The 14,256-nt window shown below is 40.1% G+C and overlaps 1 protein-coding gene across 4 annotated transcripts; it reads right to left on the bottom strand.

Moving 5' to 3' along the window:
- Window positions 1-4,663: 4,663 nt before the first annotated feature.
- On the bottom strand, window positions 4,664-12,463 carry mdm4 (MDM4 regulator of p53). Of its 4 annotated transcripts, none has more exons than XM_005739437.1 (11): window positions 12,234-12,463; window positions 11,627-11,714; window positions 11,469-11,543; window positions 11,234-11,367; window positions 11,063-11,112; window positions 10,544-10,608; window positions 7,940-8,036; window positions 7,706-7,866; window positions 7,340-7,534; window positions 7,159-7,227; window positions 4,664-7,072 (listed from the first exon to the last, which is right to left on the bottom strand). In XM_005739437.1, exons 2-11 carry the CDS (start codon window positions 11,696-11,698, stop codon window positions 6,503-6,505), a joined length of 1,488 nt encoding a protein of 495 aa, XP_005739494.1. In that variant the 5' UTR covers window positions 11,699-11,714; window positions 12,234-12,463; the 3' UTR covers window positions 4,664-6,502. The 4 variants fall into 4 exon arrangements, with proteins under 4 accessions (XP_005739494.1, XP_005739492.2, XP_005739493.2 ...); XM_005739435.2 differs by lacking the exon at window positions 12,234-12,463 and adding an exon at window positions 12,069-12,085; XM_005739436.2 differs by lacking the exon at window positions 12,234-12,463 and adding an exon at window positions 12,069-12,085 and having other exon boundaries at window positions 7,340-7,519.
- Window positions 12,464-14,256: the final 1,793 nt, after the last annotated feature.

The raw sequence follows: 14,256 nt of genomic DNA, 5'->3' as shown, positions 1-14,256 counted from the left end.
GGGGGGGGTTGCCCTGTCACTGGCAACACTGTTCCACTTCTCCTCAGTGACAAGCAACAGCACATTGTGGGACAGCTGAGCTCTGGGGGAGGAGGGAGGGATCAGTCCTCCTCACCCCAGGTTAGCCTCAAGTTTTCCAGTGACCTGGAGAGCTGTCATCTGAGTGCAGTCGGGAAATCTCAGATATGTAAGAGGAGAATAACATAACAACAGCAAGGAACTGTTTATTAGAGGTGGCTAAACCAGGTCTTCCATCCAGTGATACATTACGATATAGGACGCAAAACAGGATACACAAGTTGTTTAAACAAATAAAATACATGCTTTTGTTTCTACTTTATTTGGATGTTAAACTCATAAAATTCATAATAATTCCCATGAGTTTATTTGTATTCTAACAGCTTTATGTGCTTTAGTGTCCAGCATGAGCGCTAACCTATTATTTTGACTGGTAGAGAATCGGAAGCAGAGTCACTCAATTTTGACTTTTGCTTGAAATTTTGTGAACACTTTAGAAACAACCTTTTTTGGCTTCTTTGTTACCTGCCAGGCTATGACCCCTCTTGCTACTGGAGAGATCTTTTTTTTTTTTGATCAAGCACTCCTGGGCAGTGTAACAATGATCTTCAATTTTTCTCAATTTACGCTATCTGTCTGACTTTCTATTGTTGGAGTAGAAAGTGTAGCAATAGTTCTGTAACCTTTTCCAGCCTGGTGGGCTTCAATAAGCCTTTTTTCTAAAGGACCTTAGAAATCTCATTTGTGCATGGTAAGATACAGTCCCTCAGACATGGCAATGGATTTTTTTATTTTTTTTTTAATAAAAAGGACTGAAGACAGATGACTTTTTTTTTTTTAAATTAACTTCTAATCCTCAATGTGTTCATAGACTTGCTGGTGTGTTTTTTTCACTCTATAAATAACAGTTATGTTCTGCTTGAATCACTGAGTTCTGTGTTTTACACTTTTAGGATTTGTGTAAAAAATCTGGTGACCTGCTCGGATGTCTAAATATTTATTTAGATCATTCAGAATGAGTCAGAAAGTTTAACATTTTAAAGGAAAAAGACACAGGAAATTATTAATTATTGTTTTCCACATGCAAAAAATAAAGTCTCATTCCTGGCCTTTCTGTACTCCTGGAAAGCAATATTCAGTCTGAAATCCAGACTCATGCAACATTATTATGTACTAGTTTCATGCCTTTGGGAGAGAGCATTGTCACCATAGTGACAGCAACACATGTCCAAGTCTGTCGTCTCAGAGACTGTCGCCATGAAAACTGCACATCCATTCCTAAACTCTTTGATATCAGAGCTTTTCTTCCAGATTACGATGAGGTTATACTTCCTATAGAGCATTAATGTTGTATAGGATCATTATATGGAGATGTGACAAAGCAGCCGACTCCTCCTCGACAATCATCAGTGCATAAAACACAATGAGAGCAAATTAAAATATTCACGGTCAGATCTGATTACTGCGCTGCTGTGTCCCACTATTTCTGTTGAGTAATGACCCTTACATAAGTGATACAGTTTGACGACCCCCCCAAAGGTGATGTGACACTACTATGGCCTGGCTAATCATCAGGAGAATACTCCCATTCATTTATACTCAGAATGAAGTGCCCCACCTGTGTTTGCACAGGGCTCTGGAGGCCTGGAGAAAGCCTTCTAAGTCAGGGTAGGGGGAACAGTAGTTCTGTAGCCCAGCCGTGCTGCTGGTCACTGGGGCTTTTATTGCAGAGTAATCCCCTACAACAAACAGAATGGCCGGCATGTGCATACGCAGCTGTCGCAGTCTTAGTGCAAGTGGTGTCATGTTAAATCACAGGAATGGACTGAGCCCCTGCACCATCCGCTGCCCTTCCCTTCGCTGGCATCCCACTCACTGAAAGGCTCCAGCACACAGAGACAAATACACATACATACTCATGCCTATGTGCATAACCCACTTCCCACTAACATACTTTGCAGCACATGGCAGCCCAAAAGTTATTCCCTGTAAATAACTTGTGCCCCATTGCTACAAACAACCAGATTATTTCAATGACATATATTCAGAGGACTTATGATAATCAAAGCAGGTATCACAGGCAGGAAAACAAAGTGACATTTACACCCTGACACTTTCCAAGTATAAAGCACCATTAGCATAGTTCCTCTGGGAAATTCTGAATCCCTCTGAAGCCAGGTATGTATATAGTATATACTGTTGGATGGCTATGTTTTAAACTATTTCCAGTTTTTCAGTCCAGCTCTGTTATCTTACTCTGCTACATTTCAATCATGCCCCTCGCTACCCATCAATATCCTTATTTTTAATCTACACTATCTTCAGGCCTTCTTCCATATTCCTGTCTTTGTTTTTCTCTGGCTCCAGTGACCTTCTCCCATGTCAGCAGAGGGACAAATTTAGCGGCCTAGTTTCTGGAGCGACCAAATAGTCGGACACAACAGAGGGAATGTGTGTATTTGTGTGTGTGTTTGTATATCTGCATGGAAATTAAAAAAGAAAGAAAGGCCCTAGTCCCACAGATACAGAGACATGTACTATCCTCGGGGTATGAGACAAAGGACACCAGAGGAATGTATCACAAAAATCTATATCTTAAAATGAGTTTTGCATTTATGACATCAACAAATAAACCGATTAATGGCAGTGGCTGCAATAAAACAATAAAAATAGGCATAAGAATGGAAGTAATAACTATTTTCCCTTCAGGAATAATTGCATACGCCACCGAGGATAAAGAAAGAATGTGTTAAGTTATTCTGGGATGTTGAGATGGGAGCACTGTCGCCATGGAAACATGCAGATCCTTCACCACTCCCTGGGTCTTGTCATTCTAGAGCTGCCAAGCTCCGGGTGCCATGTCACCAGGGGTGTTATGCCATTCTTCGTCTCTACTCTCGGTGACGCACCAGATGCCACATACAAAGCAGCAGGCCTAGACTGTTCTTGAATTAGCTACAGAGTAAAGGGAAGCATTTCACAAAACATCAACACCTACCTACCAGCTCGCATGTGAGGTCTTCAGTGGTAAACCACTGGAAAATAAATTCTTTAAATAAAGCACATGAGTGGAAATTGGAGAAAAAAAAATGTCCGTGAGTATTGTTGTCTTTCTATTTTGTTTTACCCCACTGCAGTTTTGACCAGAGGTTGGTAACCTTTGCTATCCAAGAAGCCATTTATGAGTAACTAAAGGGATGAATCAGTGTTGGATCTATATATAAGAGACAAACAAGCAAGGAAGAACATTTTAATTGTATCTTTAGACAGTTTTTGTTAGCTGAATTTACAAAAATGCCAAAGAAAATAGTTTAACAGGCATCAAATAGCATTTTTGCACCAATGAGGTGACATCTCAGTATGGTGTGCAGTGTGTCCTTAAAACATTTTAGGAAACTGGACAAGTGGAGGACCAAAGAAGAAGTCACATTCCTAAAAACTATCTACAGCAGTATCTCAATATTCGTAAGAAACAGAAAAAATTACAGCAAAGATCTGAGAAACATATTTGGCTCTTCAGTTGATCCATCTGTGGATGGCTGCCAAGCCAAGAAGACATTCTTAATGAAGGGAAACAGGGAGAAAAGACTGAGGAATACCAAATTATACAAGACCTGGACAGTCATGGATTGGCCTCCCCAGAGCCTGGACCTCAACATTATTGAGGGAGTGTGGGAGCTTTGAATGCTCTCCAAAAAGCCCGGAGAACTATTCCTGAAGACTGCTTTAAAAATGACAAGAGATTTTCCCTAAGAGAGTTCAGAGTTGTTGCAGAATAAAGGTGGTGATACCAAATACTGATTTTCAAGCTCATTGCAATTCTACAAATTGTTTTTGCTTTATGTATGTTTCAGTATATTGCTGCACCTATTTTCCATTTTCCTAATAACTTATATAGTCTTATATAAAGACTTTTCCCAAGTACTGCACATCCATGTAAACTGCTGCTACCGAGATTCAGAAATATTCTGAGGATAAGGCACCAGAAGATAGACGTAAGCCACCTTTTAGTTAAATTTTTTTTACAACAATTATGTGGATTAAAAAAAAAGTGGATTAAAAAAAAAAAAGAAACATAGCCATTCCAAGTGGAAATACTTTGATAATTATTACCAACAGTTTGTTCAATATAAGCATTAAAGGTTGCTTACATATATAGATAACAATAATGTAATAATGAAGAATCTGAAAGTTAACAAATAACTTATAATTTGAATAACAAGCTGTTGCGTTATGACTGCATATTTGGGACTGGAGAACAGTTTAACAGGAGACTTTCCATGAACAGGAAATACACCCCAATGAGTAATTGGTAAATAACTCGGGTGTAAAGTAGCTGCAGTGTTTATACAGAATTTGGATAGCAGTGGTGTTACAGAGGCATACACAGTCGAAGGCAGGGCGTATGCCCCAATTCTCAAGAACAGGACAAAAATAAGGCAAGCACGAGTAAGCAGGAGATGAACAGTGAGTAAGCAGAGGAGAGTCGCAGGTGCTGGAGCCCAGTCAAGGAGGAGAGGATACATGACAGCTGGCCTGTCACACACAATGACTTATTCAACTAAAACACAGATTTCACCAGTGGGTACCGTACACCAACTGTCTCTCTGGTGAAGTAGTGAACAAAGCAGACAATTCCCAACTCTTTCTCGCTTAACAAAACATGTTTATTCCATAACAAAAAACCCTATAACTGCACCATGTTTTAGAACATTATGGTCTTAATGTGACAAATTGGGATGTGTTAATCAACCAGTATCACTGGTATTAAGTGTTTCATTTACATGAGGTCTGTATTTAATGGGAGCCTTTTCCCCCTTGATGTACAATGCTAATACTTGTTACAATCTATAATTCATCTTTTATTGCATTTACATTACTAATATAGCTCTGACACCAGCTTTGCGCTGGATCTGATTAAGAGGCATGCTCTATATATATCCATTACATGTTATTACAGGGACTGTACAGTTTCTGTAGGCAACGGTTACAAGACTGAAACCTCTCTCCACCTCCTGGCGGAAAGACTAAGCACAAGTAAACATCGGCTCAAACACTTAATATACACACTGTGTTACGCAGAGCCAAAGTTAAATGCCTAAAAGTCACTGAATAATAAGGAACAATGTATTTATTCAAGACCGTTCACACACTCAAAAAGTACCATCTATGTGGTCCACAATCTTCAAATAAAGCTGAACAATCCAAATAAACTCTATAATCCACATTTCTGTATAAAGTCATTACATGGCAGTGTAACGCTTAAAATAACCCCTGTGCAGCCATTTTCACTGAGGGTACACCTGGTAACTCAGCCGGTTTCTTCTCTCTATTCTTAAATTACAAATGCAAATTAGATTTATTGTTTTTTAACAAGTGCACCATTTTCTGTTTGCTACGAGCTGACCACAAGTAAAACAATAAATAAATACAATACCTACATTTTAAACAGGTTCCAGAAATAATCTAAAGTACTCCGAATTATAATATTTAAACACGAACCAACAACATTATGACATAACTTACTGCAGGCATAGCTGTCAGAGGTTTGACAATTGTACATACTGAACATGTTAACAAATTACCAAGGTTCAACAATTACGGTTAATACTTCAGCTGTGCATTATGGTCTACATTTACATTTCTGGCTGCAAGAAACTAGACTTAAGTCACCATTGTATTTCACAATACATTCACATGTGCTGAGAGTACTTTGATTTTGGGAGGAAACTTTCAAGCCTGAAACATCTAAAAACAGATTTAGACTTTGTTTCTTTGTTCAGCTGCTTTAAAACTTACATTTTAGAGCTGTGTTATGTAAAGAGATGCAGGAGGGCTTAAGACAAAAAACAAAACCCACAAATAAAGGGACAGCTCAAAGAGACCTGTACTTGCATACCTGCATTTATTACTCTGTTCGGTTTCTGTCCAGATGGACAAAGTAAATTAATGAAAAACTTAAGGAAGCACATCCTAAAATTTCCAGAAATAAAAATCAGCACCCAAAAACTGCACTATGAATAAGAAATAATGAAGAAAAAAAAAGCCATAAACTTTTAGAGGGGAAAAAAACAAACAAACAAAAGACAAACAAACAAACCCTTCATAACATAAAATAACTCAAACTGTGTGTGCCTATGTGATAGTTTTAATAAATAAATAAATAAATACTTCTGGATTTGTATGTCCCTTATTTAAATGTGGCACCAAAACAAGCATTTCGTATAGTGAACTGTTAAGACTGAGGTTTCGTCTAACAATACTTCAGAGGCAGTGTGACTCAAATAAACCATGCAACAGAGCAAGATTCACCAAGTGCTATATTTTGTCTCTTTATAAATTTGACAGTAAGGTGCAGAGATGTTATGAGTCCACAAGCAAAGACTGGTACACTAGGAGCTATGCAGCTGTATGTTGTTGAAAAGTTTGTATTGTGATTTTTTTGGTCAGGTCCCCAGGACTTTACAGATGGGTTGTGTGCCCTTCACAGGATGAATATTTTAATAACCTTCTGGATTATCTTCCCACATCCTGGACAAGGAGCCTGGAACTTATGTAGCCTCCTTGCACATGGAAAACAGGTAAGCAGGTGAGCAGTGCGTCCGTGTATAATATTTCCATTACGTGGCCGCACTCGACAGAGCTTGCAAGGCTCTAGCAGCGCCTCAGGCCTAACGTCCTCAACCTCCATGCCCAGATTCTCTTGACTGTCTCCTTCAGAGAGCTGCTCATCTTTGTGGAAGACAGAGGGCCTCGGACCTTTGCCTTTTCCCATTACCATTGTTGGCAACGGTCGATCGGCGGTGGAATGTGAAGGGAGGATGACAGGATCAGAAACTGTCCTGCTGCAATCTGGGACATCAATGCCCGTGTCGCTGTCATCTTCCTCGTCGTGGGTAATGAGTGAGCTGCATGCTGGGATGTCAGGAACAGAAAGGGAATGCGCAAGCCGAGGGACATCTTTATACCAGTTCTTCCTTAGAGCCCAGCACCGAACACAGTACCTCTGGAGAGGTATGTTGTATTTTCGGCACTCTGTGCACTGCCATGCATCCTAAGATATAAACGCAGCATTCACAAGACTGATATCGTTTTAAACAATGGCTGTAAATGAATAAACGGAGGCTCAGAGATACTGACCTGTGTGGAGATCTCTGTATCCGTATCATCACTCAGACACTGAGAGTCTTCATCTGGCTCCTCCTGCATCTAATAAATACACATCAGATCACATCACCTCTCCACATTTCTTAGTGAAAAACATTTTATTGGCAAGAAAGAAATATATTACAAAATTTAAAAAAGAAAGAAAAAGACATACTTCTCTGTCTGCTTTGTCCTCCTTCATTCCCCCATCATCCTCCTCCAGTGGAGGCTCTCCTTCTCTGCTGCCTTCTTCCAGAGCAGCCTCTTTCATCTCCACACTCACCTGTTCACTCTCGCCCTCTGTGAGGAACCAGAGGTCGTCAGTGGTGTCCGACACAATGGCCGTATCCTCTTCCTGTGCAAGAGACAGCTGACACATCAGTCAGACCACCACTGTTATGATCTGATTTTTGCCATTTGTCAACAAGTAATGTCTATTAGTTTTCCTAAGCTTGAAACCTCTAAAATGAACCTTATTGCCCATTTTAACCATTTTTAACGATACTGGGTGGACTTTCTAGCAGCACGTGAGGTGTCTTACTTGGTTTGTGTGGATGTCAGTGGAGCCATTGCTCCTGCGGCTGTAGTTATTACGGAGATTACCCAGAAACCACCAGGGCAAGCCAGAGAGGTCCCACTCATCCAGAGTAACATCCAGCTTGGGTCGCTTGCAGGCTGAGCGTTGCAAACCTTCAAGAGAGTCTAAGGAGGTTTTGAACATTTAAACAGTGTCTTGTAACGAGGCTGTTAAGTGTGCAATGGACTATTTGATTACCATCATCTGGTTCCCGAGGTCGTCTCTGGGAGGGAGTCTGCAGGAGAGGCCCATCACTACCAGCCTCCAAACCTGCTTTGACCACACCTCCACACATCTGTAAAAGAAGAAAATGCAAATGCAAGAAATTAGAACACAGAGCCGTGACTGGGTACTTGGAGGACTCGCAGCTCCTTTTCAACATGGCCTCTGTTTACAGGTGGGGTGGGATGGCACAAGGGACAAAGGGCTGGGCAATTTGGGTAAGGGCCAGTAGGGAAGGAGTTCAAAATAATTTAGGATATAAATGCAAACTGAAATGTTGAGTGCTGGGTAAACAAAGCAGAAAGCAAAGGCAAGGAAAGCCAGTATACTAACAGACAGGTGAATAAACAAGAGCATGATCACACAATCCACCGCAATTCTAAATTCGTTGGATTTAATACATTTATTCCAAGGTATGTACTGTTGTCTCATTTTTCTTCTTCTTAAATGAACAATTTGGCACATTTGTCAAAGCAAAGAAACAGACGCACACAGAATTTAAGTCTAAAGTAACATCTACCAGACAGTAGGGGTGCAACGATTCTCGTATCGATATTGAACCATTCGATACAGTGCTTTCGGTTCGGTACGCATATGTATCGAACAATACAAATGTTTTAATTTATTTTATCAACTTTCCTTCTGACGATGCCGTTTGTGTTGAGCGCTCAGTGAATCTGCGCTTGACAGTGCAGCCTAGGCGGAGGAGTCGAACGCAGATTCACTGACCGCAGGGCAAGCAAGTGAGACAGAAGCTAAGCTCTCCTTGAAACATGGCAAATTGAACCTCCCCCACCCTCATTCAGATCTGGCCTTTGGAACTATTTTGGTTTTCATGTGACGTATGACCCTGAAGGTATGGACAAAAGTAAAACAGTATGTCGGATGTGCCACGCAATGCTCAATTACATTGGTGGGAACTAGTGCGTTAGCGCAGTTTGCTCGTTAACGTGTTGGCCATCCAGCCCCACGCATGGGGCGATACGCGGTAGCTCGTTAACGGAGATTTGCCGTGTTGTGGCGTTAATGTCATTTCAACGAGATTAGTGCTGTCCGCACTAGTGGGAACAATAAATATGACTGCACATTTACGCCGACATCATCCTAGTGCAAAGACAAGTGGAAGCAGACAAAAACAACAAGCACGCATGCTACAAACTTTACCAGAGTCATTTAGACACCCGTTAGCACACGATTCTCCTTATGGGGACCTGATATGTTTAATATGCTGCTGAGAATATAGCCCAGAAGAAGCGTATAGTATAGCTTTTATTTTGGAAAGAGACATTTCTCTGTAATAAACTCTTTTCCAAAGATGAGCCATTTCTCGATCAGATAGATTTATTTTTTATTACTTTGTTTAAAAACTGTACTTTTGAGTTAAAATATATATTTATAATTTCAATTTAAAAAAAATGACAAATTAAAAAGGCATGAACATTTTTTGTATCGAAAAAATATCGAACCGAACCGTGAATTTTGTGTATCGTTGCATCCCTACCAGACAGATCTATTATTTTAATCACTAAAATGTAACTAGGAAATATGCAAATTCAACACTTAAATTATCATCTGAAATTTGATTCAACAGCATTCTGAGATGGTTGTGGCACATGCAGCAACCTTTAATTTCATAAAAAGGACAAATATCTTAATATAGCTCAATGTTGCGGCAAACCAAATTATATACAAGCCACGAAGTAAGATCAAAGAGGATTTGGGGAGGGATTGGAAAGAAGGGTGCAGGAACGTGGGATTAGGTGAAAAGGTTTAGGGCAGTCAGACCTGTGGGTGATCAGGAGCTGTGATCCTCCAGTTCGGAGCAGAGAAGAGAACTCTGATACAGACAGAGACAGTGACTCTGCCCCCCCATCCAATGGGTGGAACTGGTGGGTCATAAAACAGTGATGAAAAGCCACCAGACCAAACCAAGAATGGGGTTGTACAGAGACGGTGCCACTCTGTACAACTGCACACCAACGAAGACAGCAGCCCTTACACCACCTTCCCCAGAACACACAACCCAGTAGAAACTAAACTTATACTTTAGGCAAAGCACTTTAAAACAGAGCCCAGCCAAAATAAGATTTTTAAGACTGATACTTGGGATTTAACCTCTAAATAAGTTATTGTCAGGAAAAAAGACAACTTGTTATGTGTAGTTATTTGTGAAAAAGCAAACTGTTGAAAAATGATCTTGTTTTATTATGACAATAAGTCATGAAGTACCAGTTCATGCTCTGCATAACTGCTCTGACCATCTAGGTATGTTTGCTGCCAGCAGGGAAGTTGCAGAGTGCCCTCTGGTGGACAAACTATGGAACATCAACACTCATGACATGGTTGAAGCGCACTTCTCCGTCTCCTCTTTACTTTTTAATTCATCTGCAGTTATAAATGCCAATATCAATATACGTATAAGTAGCTAAAATTGTCTGATATATCAGTCGGGCTCCATTTAAAGGCATTATCGGAGTGGCTGTGCACTTATTTTGTGACATTGTTACAAAAAGTTGTGTGTAGTGAAGCGAAAGCAGGTAAGGGTCTCTGTTTCTTCTGAGCACCATGCTTCAGCTTTACCTGACCACGATCCTCCACTCCGCCATCTACACATTCACGGCCCACAGAAAGATTCTCTGCAGCGTCTGCATTTCAAATGAGACACAGTAACAGAAAAAGGACATCCCCCCCCCTTTAATTATAGCATTGCACACTCTCACTAAGGCCCTTCAGATATGAAGTTTAAGCAGGGGAAAGGGGTCCATCTGGGACTGTGCAGGATCCCCACATCCTCCAAGCGATGGACAGCCTTTCACAATCGCTCATAATATAGTCAATAAGATGGTCTTTGAATATACATGTAATGTTGGTATACCCACAGATCTTCTCATGTAATTTAAAAAAGCCACAATATGATGCAAATAACAGTGAATTCAATAAGGAGCACAGGAAGAGACATACTTTGACTTCAGACACCCACAAATGAATCCACAGATCGTTTTGTTTTTTTGTTGATTCCACCTAACAAAAATATAATTTCACCAGAAAAAAAAAAAAATGTGCAAAGGACTTAAATCGATAAATGAAAGAATCACTTACCAGCACAGTCAATAACAACCAAATACTTCTTCAGCATTTCATACACTGGGCTGTAAAATGGGAATACAAGCATTTAAAATTAAGATTTTTCTTCTTTTTTAAAAAATGTATAAAGTCCAGATACACAAAGCAGAACCAACAATGAGCACAGGTTTTGGTTAAGGTAATTACCTCGGGTTTTTAACAGAGAAGCTCTCCACTTCCAGCAGCTCTCCCAAAGGATCATCCTGGCAGTGGACTATGTGCTGCCTCTGTTTGTCATACAGTTGCTTCCCCATGATGTATTGGCCCAAGTAGTGCATCACCTACACAAAGCAGAAGATTTCATATGTACAGGCTACATTTGTACCTTTGGAATGACCACGTGACCGATAGCTCTTTTTCAAAGTCACACTAGACAGCTCACCTCTTTGAGCGTGAAGATATCCTCCTGGGCTCCAGCCACACGCAGTATTTGCAGGAGAGGAGCTTTTGGTTGCACCTAAATGGACAACAGCACCGCCGCTTAGCATTACATGTTATATATGAGGTAACTGAATGCTTGTAGTTGCGTCTTAACTGCACCTGATTCCCTTCTCCCGGTAGCGTCCTGCATGACGAGCTTGATGCCGGAGTCTGGGCTGGTAGGGAGCTCATAGTAAACGAACGAAAGCTGCAAAGCAAAAATTACAACACGCATTATAAACGACTCACCCATTCAGCAGCATTCCACAGCTTGCTATAGTCACCGACTTTGCACATCCCACGCAACACCAGCGCCTACGGCGCCAAACGCAGCTTAGCAATGTCAAGTTATTGACAGACTGAAAAATTCTGACAACGTTTATAGTCAGTGCCAACTAGGCCGAGTTAACTTCCCAATCTGAAACCGTCATGGCCTGTCACTTCTCACACTATTACTTTCCCTTTGGCGCCCTCACAAAACAAAACTAAACCAGGCGAGCCAACGCTGAACATATGGCACAAAAATGTAAAAGTATAGGTATTGCTGTGCACATACACACACACACACACACACACGTGAGCTGCAGCCTCTCTAGACATCTCTAGCAGGTGGCAAGGCTGCTATCGCTACAGGCAAACGTGTTAGCTAACATAGCAGCAGCGCTAACGATGGCTAACTTTGGAAGCTAGCTAGTTACTCAACAATTCGCTCCTAATATTAACTCACCGTGAGGAGCTGACATTACTTCACAGCCAGTACATTGCTTCGGGCGCAGTATTGGCTTAACAGGTGGTCCGCATCGTAAAGATGTATGGAAAACTGAAATGCTGGCTTTTTAACACTAGCTAACGCTAGCAACCAGGAGACAGTTAGCTGAACTACAGATTCAAAATGATGACTGTGGCTACTCAACTTCCGCATGAGAAGCCAGAATATGGCTCCCCCTACTTTTTAAAAATATTACTTACAGAGGCATTTTCCCCTTTTTAAAACAGTCTTTTCAGATTAAAAGCATGTTATAAAATACAATGATTTAAAAAAAAAAAAACTTCAGCAAACACAGATGAATTGGACACAAGAGTGTTTTCTGCTTCCTAACTGCACAGGCTCATAGCTCTGAAGTTAAAAGGACTTTGTGTTATGCTGTGATGACTGAGCAACCCCTTAATTCTTTTTGAGCGCTGTCCTTTCACCGGTAGCAGGCAGCTGGCACTCAACAAAAAGCACAGCTAAGTAAGTGTAGCTTTCATTTACCTACACATTATAAAATCCAGCATTTCTTCTTAATAAACTCCAGTGGAGATATTACCTTTTCTCCTATAGTTTTTATTTTAAATATCTGTCTGCGTGAGTAATGCTACATGTCATATCATGAAATTTGAAACTCAGTTTAGACCGCTTTGCATTAAAAACACCACTTTAACTGGTTTGTTTCTATATGGCGTTACCTATTCATAAAATATTAACTTTATGAATGAACCACTTATAAAACAGCACCTTATTTTAAGTGCTTTCAGTAACTTACAAGAACAGTTGATAGAGGTCGTTGATATGTCCCCTTCAATATTACAATATATTTTGTTGTATACTGAGCAGTAAAGTAAACTGATAACAGTGAAAACTAATCTCCTCAAAAAGGAAAAAAACTGACTTTATGTTCTTTTTAGGGTGTATTTTGACACAAAAATACTATTAAAATAATTGCTGCTAAAGTACTGTAATTTTTTCTATGTACTTTGTGTTGTGTTGAAGAAAACTCCAGCACAAGAGCACAGATGTAAAAGAGAGTATTATTTCAGTCTATAAATGCAAACATTGTTATAAAAACATCTGCTCGACAGAATATTGAATCCAGAGTTACTCATCCCAGCAAACAGACAGCGGAGAAAACGAGATGGAAAGAATGTCACCCATCTTGGCCCCTGATATTTTACAAAACACACAAGGACTAGAACACACGCAACATCACACATCTGTAGACGTAGTGCAATAATAAATCATTAAATACAGGAGACAGCTGGGCTTGTTCTTACTGACAGTTAAGTAAATCAAGAAGGATCAAGCATTAAAAACCTGCTTTCATATCTGACAAAGTCCACCAAACGATCCTTGAGTTATGCCTCAGTATTAGGCCAGCTTATTGCAATAGCTTATTTGCTGGGGTGGTATTGCATCTGCTGGAGAATACAAGCATTAGCCATAAGCCCTACAATGTGTGTCAAATGTTATACTTCTTACATCGCAGATAATAAAAATGGCAGCCAGCCAACATACCAGCTAAAACACTTGATATTACACAGACATGCGTACTGGGACACAGGTGTAGTTAATTTTATAAAGCAAGCGCTCCTTACGGTCACCAGGCACCATTAATCTTAATACACTGTTATTGTGAACAAAAAGTGAGGTTATGTTTTGTGTTGCGCTGATATCAGATGATTATAGAAATGTTTGCACTTCTTTTTAAAATCACTGTCGTTATTTATTTGCTGATTATGCCTGGCTGAAATGTCAGTGAAATACAAACAAACAAACAGTAATGTACTGGCGCATCCTGTTAAACAAAAATATCATAGAAGTTCAAGTAAAGGGTTTGGATGAGCATAAGTTTTTATAATGCTGGCCTAACGTTTGAAAAATATCCATTAAAAGTGCTTTGGCAATAATTCAAGTCTTTCATTTTCACCACACTCGTAGGAGAGTGAATAATAATGACTGTGTTGGGCTGGGTTTCACTAGGCACTAAAAA

The sequence above is a fragment of the Pundamilia nyererei genome, unplaced genomic scaffold (assembly GCF_000239375.1).
Source record: "Pundamilia nyererei isolate P.nyererei 1_Seehausen unplaced genomic scaffold, PunNye1.0 scaffold00092, whole genome shotgun sequence".
NCBI classification, from domain to species: Eukaryota; Metazoa; Chordata; class Actinopteri; order Cichliformes; family Cichlidae; genus Pundamilia; species Pundamilia nyererei.
The sequence above is the reverse complement of the archived record's forward strand: the minus strand, read 5'-3'. Positions and strand labels throughout refer to the sequence as shown.

Excerpts from the sequence above, each read along its gene's own strand:
- mdm4 (XM_005739437.1), bottom strand. The coding sequence starts at position 11,698 with ATGAGCTCCCTACCAGCCCAGACTCCGGCATCAAGCTCGTCATGCAGG. Across the intron at positions 11,113-11,233 it reads TTCTCTGTTAAAAACCCGAG|CCCAGTGTATGAAATGCTGA; the intron begins GTAATTACCTTA and ends CCCATTTTACAG. Across the intron at positions 10,609-11,062 it reads GGTTGTTATTGACTGTGCTG|ACGCTGCAGAGAATCTTTCT; the intron begins GTAAGTGATTCT and ends TTTGAAATGCAG.